Below are 17,611 nucleotides of genomic sequence, written 5' to 3' on the forward strand. Positions count from 1 at the left end.
GAGAGGCCCCATATGCGATTTCATGCACTGAATTCAGAGCTTCTTCCCTGACCCCGTTGGGGCTCTGAGTGGCAAGCCCTTGGATGAAGTGGCTGTCTGGGGCCTCCGAGGCCCTGCGTGGTACCCTGCCACCTCTCTGCCTCTAACCCCAGGGTCTGTGCTCTTTGCTGGCAGGTTTGCCCATCATTGTTTTCTTCATCTGTGCCATGTCCGTTCTCTACTATGTGAGCCTCATGCAGTGGGTGATCCTGAAGGTGAGTTCTCAAGGTCCCAGCCTGGGCCCTCCCAGAATCACAGGCTGACAGGAACCACACTCTCCCAGAATGCCTTGCTCCCAAGCCCACACCCTCCCCAAATCCCCTGCTCTGAGGGCCTGGACCTTCCAGCATCCCCTGCTCCCCAGCCTTCTCTCAGAGTCTACTACCAACAAAACAACTTTTCACAGAGTCTCTTGTCATGCTACTAAGGAGAAATGGCACCAAAATCCAGTGGGGTCTTTGGGGGAGGGAAGTTTACAGAACTGGGGCTGCATTGAAGAGAAGTGTTAGGGGAAAAAATAATTTATACCAAAAAGATCTTGAGAGCAGTGGGTCACGTGGGCCAGACTTAGCTGATATAAATGTCAAATCCTGTGCTTATGTTCATAAAATCTGCTGCACAAAACCAGGATGCAGGAGACAGACAGCATTGGACAAGAGATTCTGAGGTTTTTAGCTGATTGAGCTCAGAATAAACCAGTATCATCAGGCAGCTGCCAGAAGTGCAGCCTGTGGTTATGTTAAGAGTGCACAGTGCATGGCCTAAGGGAGACAATTATCCCCAAATCTGGAGAATGTGTTCAACCAAGGGGCTATGACAAACTGAACTATCAGTGGGTTCAGTTTGAAAGGGCCTGAGACCATACATTCCATAGAATGGCTGAAGGAAGTAGGGATGAAGGGCCAAAAAAGAGAAGGCCAGGGTGAAGAAGGTTACGGGTAGGATTCTAAACACTTATAGAAGGTTAGGGAAAAGGCAGCCTGAGAGGTACCTGCAGTGGAGAGAAATTCCAGGGAAGCAGATTTCATGTTGATTAAAAGAAAGAACTTTTTAATACAGTGTTTCCCAAAGCCTTTCACAAAACTCTAGTTTCACAGCAAGTTAATAAATGCTACTAGGTAAAGGGATCCCATGGTCAAATTATTTATTTTATTTTATTTTTGGCCGCGCCATATGGCCCAACCAGGTATCAAACCTGCGCCCCCTACAGTGGAAGCGCAGAGTCTTAACCACTGGACCGCTAGGGAAGTCCCTTGGTCAAATAATTTTATGAAGCTAAGCTAGACACCAGGCTAAACAAATTTAAACAAGTTTTGTGCAGGACTTCCCAGAGCCTTTAATAAACTGGTAAGTATTGGTCATCTCCAAGGTGTGTGTGTACAGCAATTCTCAAATATATTTGACCAGGGAATCCTTTTTTCATGGATGATAAGCCCCCATCAATGGAGGTGTGGAAGGAGAAGATGAATGGACCTTTGGGGAAATGTAGGTAAGGGAGTTCTACCTGGGTTGGGAGTTGGAAGGAAGACTTTTAAGGTACTTCCACCCCTGACTCTCTCTGTCCCTGGGGCTTGCTGATACCAATCCACAAAGAGCACCCTGCTTCCTTCTAGATCTCCTGGCTGATGCAGGCCACCATGGGCCCCATGGCCACGAAGACCCTGAGTGTGGCTTGAACCATCTTTGTGAGCCAGGTCAGTATTGCAGCCTCCTTCCCTCAAGGAGGGCGGGTGCCCTGGGTCCCTAGAGCTCTGATTCAGTCAGCAGAAGAGCCAATCAAACCTTCTCCCAGGGTCACCAAAGGCTGCTGCCCTAGGGATGCTCCATTTGGGGATACACTCCTTGCCTGGGTTGTGCCAAGGAGGATAGTATCTCCCTGGTACCTCTTCCCACCCTAGGTCTAGGCTGTCTTCATCAGCTTAGAGACTCACAAGTCCTACAGATGGAGTCCAATGTTCTCCTCTTAATACAGGCAGAAACTGAGGCTCGGGGCTGGGAATGCCTTGCCAAGATCCCACAACATAAGCCAAAACTTAGAATCCAAGTCTTCTTCTTCCTGGACAGGGTTCCTTCCACAACATCAGTTTGTCTTTTTTTCCCCCTCCCTCTTTCTGAAAATGTATTTTCCAATCTAAGTGTGACTCTGAAGGGACTATCAGTCCTGAGTCCCTTGCAGAAGGCCGGACCCTCCTAGGGGTAAGACTCTGGTGACTGTTCCAGAATCCCGGCCCATCTGCCCAACATGTAAGTCACCAAAAAAACATACTTGCCAAAGTATGCCATATTTCACTGGGCAGTTTAGGAAACTTTGGAGGATATTTGCATCTTTTTTGCTATAATGCAAATGTGTAGATTTCAAAGGTTTTTTTTTTTTAAGCCAATTAAGACAGATGTGCTCTGAGATAAATAGTCCAAAATCCCTTAGTTGTTCAAAATGAGGCAAAAGAGAAAAAGATATTTCAGTATCAGCATTTATTTTATATAAAATGCTGCAAATGTAATCAATGGTTTTTGCTGAGAAAAGACAAATCTTAGGTGAATATGACACGATAACCGAAAGAGCTCCAAAGGTGAATTAACTTTCACGGGGACGGGGAACCTTCAAGGATTAGTGGTATCATTTCAAGCTCAGTGTTGGCAGGCCTGGGCCCTATTCTCTTCTCTGGCCACAGTCTGTCCCCAGGGGATTGCCCCAGCCCCATGGCTTAAATACTTCCTCTCCCCTAAACTCCAGTCTGATATATATATAACTGCCCCCTTGACCCTCCACTTGGATATCCTTAGATAATTTACTAGGCAAGTCCAAACAAGCAGAACCCTTAATTCCCTCCCTCAACACGCATGCACGTCTCCAAGATTTTCCCTTCTCAGTAAATGGCAACGTCTTCAATGAGGTTGTTAGACAAAAATCGAGGAGTCATCCTTCCTTCCTTTGCTTCCCTTGCTCCCAGCTGCATCCAGTCCATCAGCAAGTCCTGACAGCTCTGCCCCACATCACATCCCAGACCTGCCCTGCTGCCCTTTTGCTTTTTTTTTGCTATGAGCCACACTTGTCTCTCACCTGGACACGACAACCACCTCCTCTCTGTTCTCCCTGCCACCATTGCTGCCCCTACCCATCCTTCACACACAGGCTGGAGTAGCCCTTTATTTATCTATTTTTTAAAAAATTTATTTATTTATTGGCCGTGTGGCATGTGGGATCTTTTTTTTTAAAATTTATTTATTTTTGGCTACTTTGGGTCTTCATTGCTGTGCGCGGCTTTCTCTAGTTGCAGCAAGCAGGGTCTACTCTTTGGTGCGGTGCGTGAGCTTCTCATTGTGGTAGCTTCTCTTGCTGCAGAGCATGGGCTGTAGGCATGTGGGCTTCAGTAGTTGTGGCTCATGGGCTCTAGAGCACAGGCTCCGTAGTTGTGGCACATGGGCTTAGTTGCTCTGTGGCATGTGGGATCTTCCTGGACCAGGGCTCGAACCCGTGTCCCCTGCATTGGCAGGCGGTTTCTTAACCACTGCACCACCAGAGAAGCCCAGCACGTGAGATCTTAATTCCCCAGCTAGGGTTCGAACCTGCGCCCCTGCATTGGAAGCGCAGAGTCTTAACCACTGGACAGACAGGGAAGTCCCCTGGAGTGGCCCTTTAAAAACCCAAGTCAGATCATGCCTCTGCCTGCTGAGGTCCACTGCTTACCCTGCCTTGTCCATCTGCCCTCCACCTCCCCCATCTCTATCCCTATTCCATAGCACAGTCTGGAACATAGTATATACTATAATTATTTATTGAATGAATAAACGAATGGCTACAGGCTTCCCCACGTGCCCTGAACTAAACATGCCATCGAATGCCCCAGTTCCTTTCTCTCTGGCAACTCCCATGGCTTCACTAAACGTCAGGCTTGGAGTTACATCTGCTTCTGGTCTTTTGCACGAACAGAGGTAATTCTTTGAACCTCTCTGACCTTCTGCTCTCCTGGAATGTGGAGACGACCACTTCTTTCCTAGAAGGTTGTAAGTGATGTGTGTGAGGGGCTTAGCTGGGTGCCTGGACGTGGGAGGCACTTGACACAGGGGAGCGTTATCAGGCCCACAGGAAGGGCTGGGGGTCCTTCCACAGAGCTGGGCTGATGCTGAGGTTCAGAGAGGCTCAGCCAAGTACAGACTCTGGTCCTCACCCCACCCTGCTGTCTCTTCCCCTGGGGTCCCCAGCCCTCGCTGTGACCTGCTCACTCCCAGGTGGAGGGGGTACGCCCCAAGTGCCCGTGCTAGCCTGACCAGCGCTGCTTGTTTGACCTCTTTCCCGTTTGCAGACTGAGGCTCCTCTACTGATCCGGCCCTACTTGGCAGACATGACACTCTCTGAAATCCACGTTGTCATGACCAGAGGCTACGCCACCATTGCCGGCAGCCTGCGGGACGCCTGCATCTCCTTTGGGGTATGTAGAGCCCTCCTTCTGCTTGCTGAAAACCAAGAACCTGAAACCCACCTTTGTGGGAGCCCCACACAGCTCCTGGCCAGAGCGATCTGGGGTCTTCTCTCATGGGCTACGTCCTAAACCAGGGCTGCTGTGATGGTGGGAGGAGAAGCTTCACGTGAGTAAGGCAGGCCAGGTGGGCTGGACCGTTTGGGCTTCTCAAGTGGCTAGTGGCAACAAAGGTTTCCAGTATTCACTGAGGCAAAGCGCTCAGTGTTTTAATATCCACATTTCAAGGATGAGGAAATTGAGACTCAGAGGGTAAGTGAGATGCCCAAAGGCAGGATTTGAGCCCAGACCTGTCTGACTCCAAAACTCAGACACACAGTCCCCCACCTAGGCCACCCCTGGAGCTTTGTCCTACCCTTCCTGTACCCCGTCCTCGCACCTCCTCTCCTTTATACCCTCTCTGGGCACAAGTCCTTCCTCTACTCCTCAATGATTACTTGTGTAGCTTTCTGAGCACAGTATGTTTCTAAATCAAATTCCAGTGGTATGAATCAGGCCCTTAAACCAATCACAACACTAGTGCATGGCAAGCAGAGATGAATCTTCAGTGTGTCCCCTACAAAGTGCCTGGTAATAATGCATTACATTTGTGTAAAACACTGTACTTGTTTGTGTTTTCACATGCAAGTCTTTCAAGATCTTATTTTTCCCCCTTAGATATCGAAGAAATTCTTGCTTCTTACAGAAGTGAATAAAGTAGAAAAAACAAAACACTTCACTCCCACTTCCCATGGATAACTGCTCTTACTAGATGAGAACAGCAGCGCTCAAAGTGTCCTCAGTGGGCCAGCAGCGACACCTTCACCTGGGAACTTGTTAGGAATACAAATTCTTGGGCCCCTCTGTAGACCTGCTGAATCAGGAATGCTGGGGATGGGGCCCAGTGTCCTGTATTGTAACAAGCCTTCCAGGTGATTCTGATACTCGCTCAATTTGGGAACCACTGACTTAAAATATGTCATTCCAGATATTTCTGTGTAAAAAGTCATTTAAGTACATATAACTGAATATACTTGCTTTTTTTTTTTTTTTTACTAAAGATGAGGTAATTCAGTTTTCTGCAACTTGCCTTTTTCTTATAAAATTCTGAGCATGACATGAAATCTGAAAGTGTAAAGGAAAAAGTTGACAGAGCTAACTAATAAAAATGAAAAACCTCTGAAAGGAAAAAAATCACAATTTTTTAAAAGTTTAATGATTGATCAAGAAAGAAAAGTTCATAAATGATAAACAGATATTCAAGCTCACTGATAAATTAAAACAATAATAACTTATGTTTCTTCTCAAGGATATGCAAAATTTTACATGCCTCTAAACGGCAAGGCTGAGGGGCATTCATATACTCTTTTTTTTTTTTGGCTGCGTTGGGTCTTTGTTACTGTGTGCAGGCTTTTCTCCGGTTGCGGCGAGCGGGGGCTACTCTTCATTGCAGTGCGCGGGCTTCTCATTACAGTGGCTTCTCTTGTTGCAGAGCACGGGCTCTAGGCACGCGGGCTTCAGTAGTTGTGGCACTCGGGATCAGTAGTTGTGGCTTGTGGGCTCTAGAGCGCAGGCTCAGTAGCTGTGGCGCACGGGCTTAGTTCCGCAGCATGTGGGATCTTCCCGGACCAGGCCTCGAACCCGTGTCCCCTGCATTGACAGGCAGATTCTTAACCACTGTGCCACCAGGGAAGCCCCACATACTCTTTATTCGAGTGTAATTTGCTCTAACCTTTTTGGAAAACACCTATCAGTCAATTTAAAAATATTCCTCTTTGATCTAGTTAGGAATATTATGATACAGAAATATTTTCACAAGTGGTCAAAAGATGCAAAATTCCAACATTATTTGTAATAGCAAACAACCCAAGAAACATAAATGTAGAGCAGTAAGGGAATGAGCTGGGTAAGTTCATCCGTGCAATGCACGGTCACAGTCCCTAGGGTGAGGTGGGCCTCCGTGCGCTGGTTTGGAGAAGGACAGCCTGCCTCTCCCAGGGCCCAGGCTCTCCTGATGCTGTGTGTGAATGGGTCGGGGGATGAAAGAATGACCAGTATTGGTCTCAAATTCCACCTGTCTTTCTCATCTCTGTGTTTGAGGATGGCCAAGGGGATGAGCTAACCTGCCCCTCAGTCCCTCCTTCCCTCAGGACACCTGGGCCACACCAGGAGGCTCAGCTCCGCATACCCACAGAGCTGTCTGGGCAGGATGGCTGCTGCCTCGTGACTTTTCAAGAAGGCCCCTTGCACTCTGAGGCTTTGTCTTCTCCGCCCAGCACCCTCCACCTAGAATTTTAGAGGTCATCTGGTTTGCACCTTTTCTTACCAAGGCCTAGGAAGGGCCCATCAGAGCTGATGCATGCCACACCCCTCCCCCATACCTCACCACCAATTGATTTTGGAAGGAATTTGATATTTCAAAAATGAAAACTTGAAACTTTGTTCCTGAAACCTTTTTCATGGTGGTGTATTGGGGGAGGGGTTGCCCTCCTATCTTCGGGACTTAGAGCCTTTAAATGTCTTAACCTTGCTTTGGGTTCCACAAGCCAGTTAAAAGAATGGTATTCTTTCTATCGCATAAGCGTCGTTGCCATTACTTAAGACTAAAGTACTGGAAGAACTCTCTCCCTTTTCCACAATCGCCTTACAGCTCAGCCTCCTTTCCTTCCCTGTCCCAGGCCAGAGTCCAGGCCCAGCCCCAGGCAGGCGGGCCTTCCCACTGAAGGGGCCTGGTACCCACTTCCCTTTAGCTCTACAGAATGTGCAGAGGCCACCAGGATCAGCCTAGTGGTCGCGGGTCTCCATCCACAGCCTCTGGTACGGAAGCCCCAGGCTACCACCATAGCTGGCCTGGTGAAAGGCACCTAGTCCACCTTCCTTCCCTCGGCGTCTGGATCAGCCTCCAGGCTGGTCACAGAGAAGCTCTCTTCTGCCCCCGCCTGGCTCTTGGCCGCCACTACAGCAGCCCCCGGGGCTTCCTCCCACAGCCCTTCCCACCCTCTCCCCTCTCTCTTTTCATGCCCTCTTGCAGGCAGTTCCTCACTGTATTTTGGGCTCTGCCCTTAGACCCTGAATTCCAAAGAGAATCCCCCCTTTCTCTCTCCTCCTTTCTCTTTGATGCTCAGCTTCTGGCTGGCTCTTCCCTGCACCCCTCCTATTGCTAAAATGTGGATATTTCTAGACCTGTGCTGTCCAACACAGCAGTCACTAGCTATTAAGTGGCTATTAAGCCCTTGAAATGTGGTCGGTCTGAAATGAGATCTGCTGTGAAACTTAGTATGGAAAAAATCAATTAATATATTTTATTGATAAGTTTTACATTGATTACAAGGGTAGAAAACAATATGTTAGGTATATTGGGTTAAATTAAATACATTAATGAAATTAATTTCATGTTTCTTTTTACTTTTTTAATTGGCTCCTAGAAAACTTAAATCACAGTTGTGCTATATTTGTATCAGATGACACTGGTCTAGACCTTCTCCCTGGTCTGAGGTCCCAAGTGTTACTTGACTGAATCCTTTCACTGTGACCTCCACATACATGTCCCTTTTCAGTGTGTTTCCCAAACACTCTAAGGTAGGCATGAGCCCTCTCTGCTAAAACCCCAGAAACTGGTCTCCCTACCCACCCCTTTGGCTCGGGATCATTGTGAGTAGAGATCCAGATGTGTGCCTTGGGCTGTGAACACAGGATGGGTTGAGGGGATGGCCACTGATGTTTCTCAATCAATTGTGCGAGAGTGGGAGCCCCTGGGGCAGGGTCTGGGAGGCCCAAGCAGGGCCAAGTAAGAGTCAACCACATGCTTAGTTTCTACACCTGTAAAATGGGTGGAATTACTGCCCACCTCACAGCAGTCTAAGAATTAAATGCCATAATAAACAGAAAATACCTGGCAAGGGACTTCCCTGGTGGTCCAGTTGTTACGACTTTGCCTTCCAATGCAGGGGGTGAGAGTTCGATCCCTGGTCTGGGAGCTAAGATCCCACATGCCTCACGGCCAAAAAACCAAAACATAAAACAGAAGCAATATTGTAACAAATTCAATAAAGACTTTAAAAACGGTCCACATCAAAAAAAATCTTAAAAACAAAAAACAAAAAAACACCTGACATGGTGTTGAAAAAGTGGTTGTTCTTTCTCTGACATATTAGGGTCAGAAGTCCAGCCTTCTAAAACTGGCCCATTTTATGCTTTGGAGTGTCTGGATTTATTTCTTTTCTCAGTAAAGACCTTTTTGAAAGTTCAGATGGATGGCTCCTACCCTCTATCCCTCTTCACATAGGACACCTTTAGGTAGAGGAAGGAGGGCCTTGGGCAGGAGTGGGCCCTGTCGTGCTGGGACAGAAGGCATTCCTGACCTGGTGTCTGGAGGCAGCGCTGGAGAATGTCATGGCCCTGAGGCATAACTGGCAGCAGAGAGGCCGTGTGTGGGCTGACCCAGTGCCCCCGGGAGCCCTGCCAGTGCAGGACTCAGCCCTTTCCAAGATGAGCAGGAAATGACTGCCTGGGGCATTTGAGGCAGTGGCCACGACTGGTCCATTCAAAGGACAGTGTCCATGAATGTGCAAGGTGTGCTCCCCACTGAGACTCGAGTTGACAAACCAGATGCAGCCTCCAAGCTGGAGGAAAGGGGAGGGTCCTGGCTGGTGGAAGGGAAATTCCCAAGATTCCAGATGTGGTATTGTGCCCGCTGGAGCTGGGTGGCTGAGGAGGAGGCCAGCAAAGTCCCAAAGCTTGGCCTGGAAGGTCCAGAGAGGACACCTGCCTGGGGCTGGCTATTTCCATGAGGAGCAAGGCCTGCACACCCAGTGGCTGTGATGGGGGCACGTGGCAGGTGGGTGCTGGACCTGGTACTCATCTTAAGTGGTTTCTGCTTACCACTGAAAGGAAACAAAGGGGCTTTAAAAGAAGAAGGAGGAGGATATTACAAGGCTTTCAGAGCCTCAGAGGGTCTCTGAGGCCTGGTTCCTCATCAGTAGTTCCTGGTACTTCCTTGGGCTTCATTGGCCGTCTGTTTTATTCGCCTGAACATGTAGCTTAAACTTACCTCCCCTCCTTTAGTTCCTTTTTATTTAAAATTTTAAAACTGCAGTTGATTTATTACAAACTTTAAGAAGAAGTCTATTTTACTTTTTTGCTTATAAGGACAGTATATATCATGTGGACATTTAGAGATATACAGAAAAGCTGAAAGAAAAGAAAATCACTCTGTCCCCACTAGCCAGGGACAGACAACTGGTTGACATTTCAGTGTATTTCTTTCTGATCTTCTTTTTATGCATAGTTGTGGAGTTTGTTTTTTTCCCTATCATTGTGGGTATGCTCTATATGCAAGTATGCAGGCATTTCTCCACAGTATTGTGAAGCCTTGGTAACCATTGTTTTTGATGGCAGCTTGACAATGCATAGCCATCCCCCCATTGTCAGATGTTTGGGTTGGTTCTAATTCTCCCATTTGGTAAATAACACAGTGGTGAAAAAGTGTTCCATCTCTGTGAAGAGAACAGGGAAGCAGGGGGTTTGGGACCACAGTGAGAATGAAAATTCAGGAAGGGAGAATCCCGGGGGTCTGGCAGCTCCAGCATCTTGCTGTGAGGGCTTCTATAGCGTGGCTCCAGGAGACCGACCCAGGGTCAAAGGGTGGGTGTTGTATGTTGTAGGGGCAGATTTCTTTAGAAACAGCTCTCGGACAGCAGGAGTAGAGGTGATGGGCTGCCTTGAGGTGGTGAGTTCCCTGCCACAGTAAGTGACAGGAAGGATCCTCTAGAGGGAAGGCTTTCCTTTACTATGAGGTCAAGTTAGGTCACATCTTGGATCCATTCCAACTCTCAGGTTCTGTGAGCTTTGTCTGAAACCATCACAAACCCCTCAGCCAATGATGAACCAGCCCTCAGATCAGTGGTCAAAGAGAGACAACCTAGAAAGGGAGGAAGAACCTTGAACTTGGAGCCGAAAGACACAACGGGTCTAATTCCTTCCCTTCCTTTATTTTGGGCAAGTCATATTTAACCCTTTGGGGCCTCAGTTTCCTTGTCTGTCAAGTGAGATAACAGTACTTGCCCTGCCTAACTTCCTGAAGTCCTGGGGGAGGTGTGGGAATAGAAGGTTCTGTGCATACAGCCTGTAACCCTCTACACATAAAATGTATTACTATTATCAGTGACAGTGACAGCAGTACTGATGATGGTGATATACCAGCAGGGTAGAGTACCATGTCCTCCTGCTGCCCTGGGCCACACTTCTTGACCTCCACATTTTCCTGACATCTCTCTATAACCCTCATTCTCACTCTTGCAGATCGATGCTGCCTCCTTAATTGCTGCCTCTGTGAAGGCTGCCCCTTGTGCCTTAGCCCTCTACACAGAGGTGGAGGAGTCCAAGTTCAGGGGTGAGGAAGGAGTGAAACTGACCTACAGGTGAGCACAGCAGGAGGGTCTGCAGAGAGGGGAGTGGGGGGGAGGGGCAGAGACAGGAGCAGAGGTGGGGGCAGCAGCAGGTCCTATTTTCTCTGCCCATCTCTGTCTTTCACCAAGCGCAGCCCACTTCCTCTCTCTCTCACTGCCCTGGTCGCAGCTTCACTTGTGAAGATATAGACTCCAGTTCTCGCTTCTTATTTTCCAGTCTCTGACCAGCAGGAAACATGGACTAGTCAAGGCATGGGCAAGTGACCTGGTTCTTGGGGATGTGCCTGGTGTGTGTGTGTGTGTGTGTGTGTGTGTGTGTGTTGAGGAGGGTCGTTAAAAAGTTCCACACCACTTTCTCTACATGCCTTGAGGTCTGATCCCCAGTGTCAATCGCATTGACGTGTTGAGCACTGTCCTTGATTTCTCTCACCTCCTAACATCTCTTTATCATAGTCTTAGCAACCTTTGTGTAACATTTAATTCTTAAAAAATGTTGAAAGACACGACTTTTGACAAATGTGCTTGTGGATACAACGGGCATCCCCAACCGCACAACTTCCTGAAGGTCTAGAGCAGCACTGCCCTAGAGAAATATGAGTCACATCTATAATTAAAATCTTCTAGTAGTCATCTTTTAATAAGTAAAAAAGAAGCAGGTGATTTTAATAAAATGTTTTATTTAACTAAATATATCCTAAGTATTGTCATTTTAACATGTAATCAATATAAAAATTATTAATAAGGTATTTCATATTCTTTCTTTTTTTTTGGACTCAACCTCTGAAATCTGGTGTGTATATTTGCAACACATTTCAATTCAGATCAGCCTCCTTTCAAGTGCTCAAAAGTCACACGTGGCTAGTGGTTTCTGTCTCGGACAGCTTCTGGGCTAGGAGTCTGGGTCTTATCCTAGTGCTTGGGCCAGGCTCTTTCTGTCTCTGGCCTCAGAGGGAAAACAAGGACCACTGGCTCTGAAATGCTCTGTCCAAGGTTCCTCTTTGAGCCTGTAGGGTGGGGAGCCCTGCTGTTTGTGGAGATAGGCCAATAATGATGGCTCTTGATCCCATCAACAGAGATGCTCAAAACCTCTTAGAAGCAGCTAGCAGTGGGGCTGCCATGTCCGTGAGGGTCGTGACCAACATCCTGCCAACCTGATTGCTTTTCTGGCTGTGCTGGCCTTCATCAATGCTGCCCTCTCCTGGCTGGGAGACGTGATGGACGTCCAGGGGCTCAGCTTCCAGGTACAGTTCCGGCCACCCCCGCAGCCTGTGGAGGTGGTGGTCCTGGTCGGTGGGTGATGGTGGGTGGACACCCACAGAGCCCAGGCCAACCCCAGTCCCAGCCACTCCTCTTGCCTCATGCCTAGGCTCATCTGCTCCTACATCCTGTGGTCAGTGGCCTTCTTGATGGGAGTGGCCTGGGAGGGCTGCCCGGTGGTGGCTGAGCTGCTGGGAATGAAGCTGTTTCTGAACGACGGGCGCCGAGGAGTGGGCCGGTTCCAGGAAGCAGTGGATCTCTGTGAGTGTCCCTGTCCCCTCCCTGGGGCAGGGCGTGATGCAGCGGCTCCCCTGTGGGCCCGGCTGAGACACACTGAGGGGCTGCTCAACCTCCCACATCCCGTTGCCCTGGGCAACAAGACAGCTTCAGAGGCCATCTTTCTCAAGACCTCTTAGGAGGCTGAGGTTGAGAAAGAGCCCCGTTGGAGGTATCTGAGCTCCAGCTGTAGACAGGCCACCATCCTGTGCGGCCCTGGGCCAGCCGCTGCACCTTGCCTCTTCTGTTGGAAAACAAGTGTAGAACCTGCCACACCTACCCCGAAGGAATGGATGGCAGCATCTCATGAGCTAAGAGAGTAAAACGGGGAGACCTCACCACCACATTCATCTTCAATATATTGGATTCAGTTCAGGGGTTTGTTTCTTCTGTTAAGACTTATTTGTTTATCTATCTATTTATTTATTTAGTTGCAGCACGCGGGATCTTTTTCTTTAGTTGCAGCATGTGGGATCTTTTAGTTGTGGCATGCGAATTAGCATGCAAAGTCTTAGTTGAGGCATGTGGGATCTAGTTCCCGGACCAGGGATCAAACTGGGTCCCCTGCATTGGGAGTGCGGAGTCTTAGCCACTGGACCACCAGGGAAGTCCATGTTAAGACATTAAAAAAAAGAAAAAAACTATAAAAGCTTTCTAAAATGAAACTCTCTAAAATAATAACAGCTGTATGTAACATGATTGAGAATGACAAAATTACCCATCATCTTATCATCCCAAAATTACAGCTATTATAATATATAATATAATTATAATTAATTATATTATAATAAATATAACAATATAATATATAATTCCATTATTTGGCTATTATACACAACGCTGAAATGAATAGCTTTTTGCACAGGACTTCTCCCTCCTCTCCGAGCATTTCCTCAGGAGCTTTCCCAGATGTGGGATGACTGAATCACATGGCACGGATCCTCGTGTGGTTGCTGCCAGTATCTTTCCCGAGGCGTTGTAACAACTGAAACCGCCCCAGCTGTGCCTGTGATCATTGATTTTACCACACACTGAACAGGGCTGAGTAGCCTCTTAAAAAAAAAAAAAAAGTTTTGATACGTTAAGGGGCAAATAATAGTTCATTGTTTTCATTTGTTACTGGGTTACTAGGAACTTTTAATAAAAAATGTTTTCTTGCCTTTTAAATTTTTTTTTAATTGTAAAGGAATGTACTCTTTAGTTTAAAAAAAAAAAAGTTTGTATGGAGTAAAAAGCCCAGGTTTCCCCTCACTCCTCATTTTCAGCTCCAGTATCACTCCCTTCTCTAGAGATAGTGGGTGGTATGTGCCTTCGGGATCTTTTTAAATGAACTTCATTCCTTCAGCAAGTATTTGTTGAGACCTCTGAAGTGCCAGGCCCTCTGCTGGGTACCAGGGATAAAAAGGGGAATTCGACAGACATGGTCCCTGGTGACATGGAACTTACACGTAGTGAAAGACACGAGCAAAACGCAAGAAAGCAAAGGAATAAAAAATTTTAAAACCACAATTTGTGGTAAGTTCTCTGATGGAAACAATAAGAGGAAACAGGGAGGGGGTCTTCCTTGACTGAGCTGGTCAGAAAAGGCCTCCCTGAGATGTGGTTATTAGGCCAAGAATTGCAGGGAGGAGGAGGGGCCAGGAGAAATTGGGAAGAGCATTCCAGGCAAAGAAAGAGGCACGTGCAAAGGCCTTGAGGTTGAAAAGCACTTGTTTGGAGAACTGAGAGGAGAGCAGTGAGGTTAGAACAGGTGGTAATTGTAAAAGAGAGTGACACAGGCCGAGGAGCAGTAGGAAGTTACTGAAGATTTGACTTTTGACATTTTAAGATTACTTGGGCAGATTGGGGGGGTGATTGTAAGTGAGTAAGCAGAATGCAGGTACCTTAATATTTTTTCATCAATTTGTATAAACTCTGTGTGTTATAAAGATATTAACCCTTTTCTGTTACATTTTCTACATATATTTTTCCTAGTCTTTTTTTCTCCCCTTCATTCTGTATTCAGAGATTTTTTTTAAACACAAAACTTACACCAAATCTTTGCATTTCTGCTATAATATCTAAATTTAGAAAGTTATCTCCATTCCAAAAATCTGGCAAGGGTTAAATTCCTGAAACAATATGGTGAAGTAGTTAAAATCATGAGCTTTGGAGTCAGACAAAACTGAGTTCAAATTCTGACACAGCTGCATTTTTGCTGTGTGAAGTTCCTCAGTCACTTCTGTGAGCCTCAGTTTGCTCCTCTCCAAAATGAGAGTAATAATATTATTTTGTAACAATAATAATTATTCTGTATTTCCTATTATTTGATGTTTAAAATATTAATCTGCTTCCGTGATTTAGAATTAATTTTTTATATGGTGTGAGGTATGGGTCTAAGCCAATCTTTTTTTCCAAATTGTTCCGTTTTGGCTCTTAACACTTCTAAGGAATTACACAACCGTTCAGAGCAAAAGGGAAGGAGAATTACCTTGCTTAAATACCTCCCCTGTGCCTGGTACTTCCTGTACATTAGATGATCTTTATGACAGTCTCTCCAGGCAGCTACTATTACTCCCACATTCCTGATGGAGAAACTAAAACTTAGGAGGCTATCGACTTGCTCAACCTGAAATAGGCCGTGACAAGCCTGGAACCCAAGCCGACTGGGCTCTGAATCCCTCCCTCTCTCCACTGGGCCACCATCCTGCTCTTCGGGCATCACCGCACCTCAAAGGACCTCAGCCTGAGCGCATTCTCCGTAAACAAAGGTGCGGGGCTGCAGCATGTCGGGAAGGGCCGTTCGCCCACTGTTCCTGGGTACAGAGCTTAGTAGGGCCAAAGTGAGAAGACTGGGCCAGGCTGAATCATACCCAGAAAGGCTGGTAATTAAGGAGATTCAAGGGCAGATGAGGAGGGGGCTATGTTTGTGAGGTTGTGCAGCTTGAGTTGACTTAGAGGTAGGTGTGGATGGCTAGGAGAGGGCAGCACCGAGTGCTTCAAAGGTCAAAGGCACATAGGCAGAGGGTGAAATTAAGGCCAGGGTACGGGGTGGTTTGAGCAAACTCCCGTCCCATCTGAGGGAAGCCCCTCCCCGCTCATCTTCTGTCTTCTCAGGTCAGAGCAGAGATACGTCTGCCCTCTGTGGATTTGCCAACTTCAGCTCCATTGGGATCACGCTGGGAGGCCTGAGTGAGTCCTATAGGGGCCTCTCGGTATCCTGGACAGTCGGGGATGGACACTAGTCCTGGCTCTGAGATATTTCTTGGGGATCTGTAGGCCTCAGTTCTCCCATTAGTCTAAGGCAGAGCCTGAACAAGGCGGCCGTGGAGCTTCCTCCCAGCCCTGGCATTTCATGATTTCTCTGCTGCTGGGGTAGCCCAGGAGGTTAGCACCTTGGCCTTGTAGGCCAAGCCTGGCTCAGAGCTCTGGGGAGGGTCGGGAGGTGCGGTGGTGACCTGCCCTCTGAGGCTTTAGTTCCCGTACCCACAAGGGACAGGCAGGCCTGGAGGGGCCTAGGGGAGAAGGCTCTGCACAGCTCTCAGCTCTTTACAAAAAACATTTCCACCCCCTGCAGTTCCCTGCCTGGTGGTGTAACCATCCCGTTTTGCTGAGTCTTGCAAAAGTGAATGATGGCCCAAGTCACTCAGCTAATAAGTGGCTGAACCTGTGTTTAATCCCAGGTCTGCCTGACTCCAAACTCACGTTCTCTTCCTACAGTTGCCACTGATGGCATGTGGGGGGGCGTGGAGTGCTACCTAGGGGCCCGACTCAGGCCAAGGAGGACTCCCAAACTCAAAAGCGTCAGGAGGACAGCGTCTGTCCCTCTGGCCACCCAGAAGAGAAAAGGGTGTCAGCAGATGCAGCCGGAGGCACAGATACAGGCAGAGGGGCATGCTGAGTCCTGGCCCTGAGCACTCCTGTCCTCTTGCAGCCTCCATGGCCCCCCAGCAGAAGAGCAACTTCTCCCAGATCATGCTCCGGGTGCTCTGCACGGGGGCCTGTGTGTCTCTGGTGAATGCCTGCGTGGCAGGTGAGTGCAGGCCTGGTGGGCTCAGGACTCAGAGCCCTGATTCTCCAGCTGGCCCTGGTCCAGGGCCAGGCACTGAGCCTCTGGCCTCTCTGGAAGTCCTTGGGTGAGGTTGGAGGGTAGTGAGGGGCTGGGCCTTCCCACCAGCTGCTTTCCCTGCACAGGGATCCTGTACATGCCCGGGGGGCTGAGGTCGACTGTGTGTCCCTCCTGAACACGACCCTCAGCAGCAGCAGTTTTGAGGTGTACCGGTGCTGCCGCCAGGACTTCCAGAGGTGAGAACCTGGGCCGTGGGGCAGAGGGACCCTGACAGTGATGGGGTGCAGGAGGCCTGATTTCCCGGCAGAGGCCTTTGGCACCAGGGCAAGGGATAGAAATGTCATGGCTGTGGCTGATGTGACCAAGGGAGGAGGAAGTGGGGCTTGAGGACCAAACTTAGAGATGAAGTTTGGACCAGAGACATGGAGCAACTTCCCCAAAGTTGCACAGCCTTTAGTGGCTAGCAGAGCCAGGCCTAGAGCTCAGACTGCAGCCTTTGCTTCTTTTCAGCACCGACCCGGAGTCCACCCTAGAGGCCCTGGACAACTGCTGTTGATTTTATAATCACACCATCTGTGCATAGCGGGGACAGAACATCTCTATGCCTTCTGGAGGCTATTCTTCCCCAGGAAGCAGCTGTCCCCATCTCTCTCTCTCCAGGCCCACCCCCTTGGGGAAGCCGCAGGGCTTAGACCCACCTCAGTCATAAATTGGGAAGGGTGACAGGGTGAGTGGGCAGAGTGAGTACATAAGTAAATGAGGGTTGCCCCCCCACTCGTCACCACCTTTCTGCTCTCCCATTTCCTACCTCCCCAAGTGGAATTCTCAGGGTCACCTCTGCCTCTTCTCTCCTCTCTATATCCAAACAGCTCCCTGCTCTTCCCTATACCCCCTGCCCTGGGTCTCCCCCATTCACCCTTCCCTTCTGCTCCAGGGCCTTCAGCCCTGGCATTTCAGCTGATTCCTTCCTCCTCCTCTCTAGGCGCTGGAATCTTGCTGTGGTTTAGCCCCTGCCAGGCAGCTTCTCCTGGAGACCCCTTCCTCTACGTCCAGAGACTCCCCACGGCCTTCCTCCATAGCACTTCCCACACTGGTGTCCTGTGGAACACTGTCCCACAAGGTATGCA

The 17,611-nt window shown here is 48.5% G+C and overlaps 1 protein-coding gene across 1 annotated transcript in view; it reads left to right on the top strand.

The window, feature by feature from the left end:
* SLC28A1 (solute carrier family 28 member 1) overlaps nt 1-17,067 on the top strand; it is a gene marked incomplete at both ends in the record, with an annotated part of 53,896 nt that extends 36,829 nt beyond the window's left edge. Inside the window, 14 exon segments of the mRNA XM_082649434.1 lie at nt 174-254; nt 1,653-1,712; nt 1,716-1,733; nt 4,344-4,469; nt 10,797-10,915; nt 11,977-12,044; nt 12,047-12,144; nt 12,271-12,421; nt 15,533-15,607; nt 16,350-16,448; nt 16,610-16,624; nt 16,627-16,720; nt 16,995-17,037; nt 17,041-17,067. Of these exon segments, the coding sequence (XP_082505560.1) occupies nt 174-254; nt 1,653-1,712; nt 1,716-1,733; nt 4,344-4,469; nt 10,797-10,915; nt 11,977-12,044; nt 12,047-12,144; nt 12,271-12,421; nt 15,533-15,607; nt 16,350-16,448; nt 16,610-16,624; nt 16,627-16,720; nt 16,995-17,037; nt 17,041-17,067 (1,074 nt within the window).
* Nucleotides 17,068-17,611: the final 544 nt, after the last annotated feature.

This window comes from Grampus griseus (genome assembly GCF_964374135.1).
Source record: "Grampus griseus genome assembly, chromosome: 2".
NCBI lineage: Eukaryota > Metazoa > Chordata > Mammalia > Artiodactyla > Delphinidae > Grampus > Grampus griseus.